Source organism: Doryrhamphus excisus, chromosome 19 (assembly GCF_030265055.1).
Source record: "Doryrhamphus excisus isolate RoL2022-K1 chromosome 19, RoL_Dexc_1.0, whole genome shotgun sequence".
In the NCBI taxonomy this organism is placed as follows: domain Eukaryota; kingdom Metazoa; phylum Chordata; class Actinopteri; order Syngnathiformes; family Syngnathidae; genus Doryrhamphus; species Doryrhamphus excisus.
The window spans coordinates 8,831,784-8,837,696 of record NC_080484.1 but is presented as its reverse complement, the minus strand read 5'-3'; the positions used below and the strand labels follow the sequence as shown (position 1 = coordinate 8,837,696).

General features: G+C 47.9%; 1 protein-coding gene across 2 annotated transcripts; it reads left to right on the top strand.

Moving 5' to 3' along the window:
• The first annotated feature begins 1,668 nt into the window (after window positions 1-1,668).
• mycn (MYCN proto-oncogene, bHLH transcription factor) lies at window positions 1,669-5,265 on the top strand. Of its 2 annotated transcripts, none has more exons than XM_058057655.1 (3): window positions 1,669-1,891; window positions 2,120-2,798; window positions 3,954-5,265. In XM_058057655.1, the coding sequence occupies exons 2-3, from the start codon at window positions 2,141-2,143 to the stop codon at window positions 4,679-4,681; spliced, it is 1,386 nt and encodes a 461-aa protein (XP_057913638.1). In that variant the 5' UTR covers window positions 1,669-1,891; window positions 2,120-2,140; the 3' UTR covers window positions 4,682-5,265. The 2 variants fall into 2 exon arrangements, with proteins under 2 accessions (XP_057913638.1, XP_057913636.1); XM_058057653.1 differs by having other exon boundaries at window positions 1,672-1,891; window positions 3,951-5,265.
• The last annotated feature ends 648 nt before the right edge of the window (window positions 5,266-5,913 follow it).

Genomic DNA, 5,913 nt, shown 5'->3' with positions numbered 1-5,913 from the left:
GTGCACCGCCGATGTCACTGCATCAGCTATGAATCTTTTATCATAACTGGCCTAATTGCTTAACCATCCATGGGCCCGTCCAGTGGTGAATGGAGGGGGGGGGGGGGTGTTTTTTTGGGCATACCATGGAGTACACAGCAGTCTCTCCGGAGAAGTTGGAGTGTGGATGTTCTCATTGTGAACATAGATGATGGTTAGCTCATAATGCTACCTGCCATAGTACCGTAAATGCAGCCTGGCGTAGCTTCCGCTGAGCTCATTTGTAAACAAACTGTACCAAATGCTTCAAGTGCAAAAGGCTTGCAATAGACCTCCGCGGCCACACAATGGCTGCTCGGCGTGTGTGCCCCAATACAGTGCACCTTGCTGGGTCACAGCAGGTGGCTCCCTCTGTTCAATACTCTGGATCTCTGATAGTAGTGATATCATGATATATAAAAGTTAGTTATCTCTACCATATCTGGCTTCAGAATCTGAATCTTATCGGTATCAGTTTGAAAAAAAAAAAGATATAAAAGATTGTGCTCTCTCTTTAAGGCGGATTTGGAAGTCAAGCAGCAGCACTCTGCGGCTTCCACTTGTTTTCTTTTGTTTCACATCGGAAAGCTCCTGTTGCTGTTGCATCCGTGCTTGAACAGTAGTTTGGGAAAATTAAGGACAAGAGCCTGTGGGGAGTTTTTCCACTCCTTTAACCGTCTCCCCCGGTCCCAGGAAACTCCCTGCTATTCCTTCTCTGAGGACATAACAGCTGCATATTCTCACTTTTCACTGGCTGTTTGAACTTTACCCCAAAACAAACAACATAAAGATCACCTCAAGCATGAATTAAAAAGTACTACTGGGGTAGACGTCATTTTATATTTCTTTATGAGATATTAAGTTGATAAAATATTCAATTCTGTTCAGCCAATTGTTTGACTGGGAAAACAGGAGGAAGTTCCTCCTCCTCCTTCTCACAGCTGGCCTTCAAATCCAAGCCGTTGTGTAAACGTTGCCCTATGTCAATATCAGTGTGTGCCCTTGCACATAATTACAGATGCTACGCTGCCATTAAAAAAAATGGGTGGGGAGGGGGGGTGACTGGGAATGACTCCAGGCTACAACCACCGCTTGCTCTTACGTAATCATGTCATCCCGGAGACAAGTGAATGCACCACAGACGATTGTCAGGATGTGGTGCATCACCTTATAGCACAAGGGACAACCTTTTTTTTTGTTAAGATATATCCTCCATTTTATTGAAAAAGAAACCAAGAACATCTGGATTGCTCATTTTGTCACAGTGGGAATGGAGCTGAAGAGTGCCGCTGTTCCAAACGTGGCCGTGAGAGGGCGCAGTGATTACATCAACAAGGGATGCTGCTGGCCACCAGACAAAGGACAGTGAAGGGAAATAGTACTACAAGATACTTGGGGTTATTTGAAGGTACTTGAAAGCAAACATAAGATTATATTGCCTAGAATGTGATACTAATTGAGGATGAATATGTATTTCATTTATTTTCTCAGTTATGTACTTTGATTTTAAAATACTACTAATAGTACTATTTCGATATTAATAATAGAAAGAAAATAAATGTACTTTTTTTACACTTATGTCCTTTCTAATGTTTAGGCTGCATCTTCATTCACCTTGAGAGAAAGAGAGACTGCATCACACACACACACACACGCCTCCTCCTTTACTACCCCCCACCCGCCTCCAGGCAGTGGGAGGAGCCAGCCCGCCTGGCCTGCCTCTCTCGTGAGTGTTAAACAGTGCAGCCAGCCACGGTGCGTGTCAGAGGACTGTCTGTGCTCCCCACGTAGATGACTGCTTCACATCTGGTGTCTGTGCTGCTGAAAGAGAGACTAACTGGTCCACGCGTGATCACCCACAAGTCAGGATAAGGTGAGCATCATCATGCAAGTAGTGCTGGGCATTGCACCCCACGCTGCAATTCGCTCTTTACGCACAGATGGCAGCTTTTACGCACAGAGCGGGAGTCCAGACAGGAGTGAGTGGAATGTAGTGGGGAGTCTGCAGACTGGCTGTGTGTGGGGTGGGGGATTTGGCTCCTCAGGTGAGACAACGCGAGACTCAATTGTCTTTTTTTTTGTTGTTGTTGTTCCACGCCAGGTTTCTCCAGCGTGGGAAAGGATGCCGGCGATCGTAAGTAAAAACTCCGATATGGAGTTTGACTCGTTACAACCGTGCTTCTACCCGGATGAGGACGACTTCTACTTCTGTGGTCCTGACTCCGCGCCACCAGGGGAGGACATCTGGAAGAAATTCGAGTTGCTGCCCACTCCGCCCCTTTCCCCGAGCCGAGCTGCGCTACCAGGGGAGCCGGCTGCAGCCTCCCCGGAGGCGGACCCCCTAGGCTTCGGCTTGGGGGACCCACTAGACTGGGCTTCGGAGCTCTTTCTCCTGCCCGAGGACGATATCTGGGGGGCTTCCGATGATCTGGATCTGTTCGGTTCTGCTTTGGATACAAACCCAAACAACATCATCATCCAGGACTGTATGTGGAGTGGATTCTCAGCCAGAGAGAAACTGGAACGGGCTGTCACGGAGAAACTGGGCAAGGCTATTACGAGCGCCACGGTGACGGCTCCTGCTCCGGCGGTGTCAACCGCTGGGCGAGACGTGTGCGTGAAAGCGCCAGAGACTGTGAGCCGCAGCGCGGTGTCAGAGTGCGTGGACCCCGCTGTGGTGTTCCCTTTCCCCGTCAACAAGCACAGCGGCAGCGGGGACTCGAACTCTCGACTCGTGAACAGCATGAACACATCCACGAAGGCAGCCCACAGCGACTCAGGTAAGAATGAGAGATGACCGACAAACACAACAACAACAACAACAAACACTCACTACGCGTAATTGGAATGACTTGTTCATATGACCGTCCCACAATCGGATTACACACACTGGTGACACAGTGAACTGACTTGTAACCAGACGCCTCTTCTTCCGGCAGATGGCAGTAAAATAGGGAATTGTGTGTCCATGTGTGAGTGCTAGATTGGCTAGGATGTGCACAAAACAATCAGGAATAATCAGGAAGGTGTTTTACTAATGCTGCTTTAGTGAGATTATGGATTAATTAAAGACTATTAGCGCACTGATTGGTGATGTGTCACCAAAAGGTGCCACCAAAACATGTTTCCATGTCTCTACTGCTTCGGATAATAACAACAAGATAGCTAGGAGTCGTATAAACAAACATTAACACCAGGAGCACAAAGACCTCCAGTTTGGCATCATCACCACAGAGGAGGGCCCTACTATTTTTTTTTTAAGGGGTGACAGCTTTGAACAAGCGCTCCATCTCCACAGCTGTCTCTCTGGCGCCCCTCCAAGCCTGGGGGTAGGGGCGGCGGCGGGGGGGACTTAAAAGTGCGGTGATCCAATTGCTGCAGACGCTCTTTTCCGCCACGTCTGTAATGCTCTTCTTCTTGTGCAAGACACAATGCAAAGAGCACGTGTTGAGAATGTAAAGGGAAGCGTGGCCAAACCCACAGCTAGCTGCTTTATTGCCAGTTCATACAAAGCCTGTGGGCATCCGATCACAGTCGGATGTGTGTCAACCTTCCGCTGAAGTTTCGTGGAAAACCGTTTGACGAGGTGTCGCTTCGGCATTAGAGGTATTTGTGAGAGGGTCAAAGTTATGCTATCTCACTGGAAGGCTTCCGACTTCCGCCAGACGAAGCAAGATTAGAAGTATGTGAAGACTCCAAAAGGCAGAAAGCCAACTTGCCTGCTCAGCAGTGAGACTCGACGTGTCAACGCCTGCACAGCAGATTAGCCAGCAGTGACTGACACTAAGCATTAAGGCGCTTCTGCTTATGCTAACAGCATTTAGCAACACCCCCTTTATCTGCCTTCTCTATAATACCCGCTGGTGCACATGTATGACATTGTGGGAATGCTTAGCAGATGAAGTCACTCACATTCTCTTTTGCTTTCCCAGAAGAAGAAGAAGACGAAGAAGAGGAGGAGGAGGATGATGACGATGAGGAGGAGGATGATGAGGAGGAAGATGAGGAAGAGGACGAGGAGGAGATTGATGTGGTGACGGTAGAAAAGAGGCGCTGCACAATCAGCAAACCCGTGGTCTTAAGCAGTGTCCCCAAAAGCCACGACCAGAGAGGCGCCACCTCCGGGTCGGGTGCGCCAGGCCGCTTTGTCAGTCGAGCCCCGCAGGAGCTCATCCTCAAAAGGAGCTCGGTGCACCAGCAGCAACACAACTACGCCGCACCGTCACCTTACACGTCAGACGACGACCCGGCGCCGCCTTCCAAAAAGCAGAAAACGTCAGACAGCTCGAGACAACCCACAAGAACCACCTCCTCATCCTCCTGCGCCTCTGTCGCATCAGGTCCACGCAGCAAACGCAGCTCCAGCGGGGACAGCAGCCCGCGAGGAGGATCCGACTCAGAGGACAGCGAACGCCGACGCAACCACAACATCCTGGAGCGGCAACGTCGTAACGACCTTCGTTCCAGCTTCCTGACGCTGCGCGACCATGTACCCGAGCTGGCGCGCAACGAGAAAGCGGCCAAGGTGCTCATCCTCAAGAAAGCCACCGAGTACGTCAGCTCCTTGGAAACGCAGGAGCTGAGGCTCCAGCAGGAGAAGGACAGGCTTCAGGCCCGCAGACAGCAGCTGATGCGCAGGCTGGAGCAGGCAAGGACTCGCTGACAACGCTGACACCCGCCATCCACCGCCAAAACAAAACTCACACACCTTCCCGTGGGTGACTCCGCCTCCCCCGCAGCCACCACCAAAACCGCCAGTCTGTAGATTGGTACACTGTTGTCGGCCTAAACACTTAAGCACAGACACACAAGGCCTGCATGTACACAAACATCTCAGAGGACGTTCATCACACACTAACTTGACGGGGAGGGCGGGGCTTAAAGGAGGGATACTCGGACTTTCACTGCCGCCACTTTTTTTGCACATTTGTTGACGTTAAGAATGTTTAGGGTTTACTTTTTCAATCCAGTCACATTGAGGAAAGATAAAGAACGAGGAAAGAAAAGAAAGAGGCTTTTTTTATAAATATATATATATATCATGTTTTTGGTATTATTTGTATCATTGGTTTTGTACTCACTGTGACACCAGCCGGGAGTCGGTTGTGATTCCTACAGGGACCGGTGTTCGAGGGCACTTTGTTTGGAGCGCTCAACTCACTAAGCGTGCACGTGCAAAGACGCCGTGCACACTTCTAACTTTGCCTTCACCACTGCAAAAGCGGACAAACAAAAAAAAAACAAAAACAAAGACTTCTACGGACCCAAGCGATGCCACTACAGGTTCTCTTTCTCTCCCCTCACTCCTCGATCACACTGGTGCTCAAACCAAGTCAGTGGATGTATAACTGTGCACCTTGCTAGCCGACACTTTTGTATATAACAACAGTGTACAGACAAAATACACTCAGATCTGCCTTGTTTTGTAATACATTTTGTCTTTGCTTTTTTTTTTATATAAATATATACATGTCAGGAAGCTGCCAATAATAACTAGACTGGAAGTTTATATACCTTTAAAAAGTACTGTAAGGCCTCAATTTTTGAGCGTCATGAACTTTGTAATATAACAATATATTGTTTTTCTTCCTTGTTTTTCTTTGTATTGTATCATATTACTAATTCTACACATCTTTTTAGTGTGAACCTGATACATACTAAATTTGATACTTATATTTTCGTATGAAAATGAGTTCTCAGTAGATATCACTTTATCTTTTTTCATCTTCTATCTCAGACTTTTGTACAGCAAATGTGTTCTATCATGTACCTGGACTCTTCTTTTTTTTTTTTTCCTAACTTCCTCTCTTTTTGTTTATATTTGTAACTATCGGGTGCATAGAATTGGGTTATACGAATATAAGATGTTTTTCTTCTCTCCTCTCCCGATTTTTA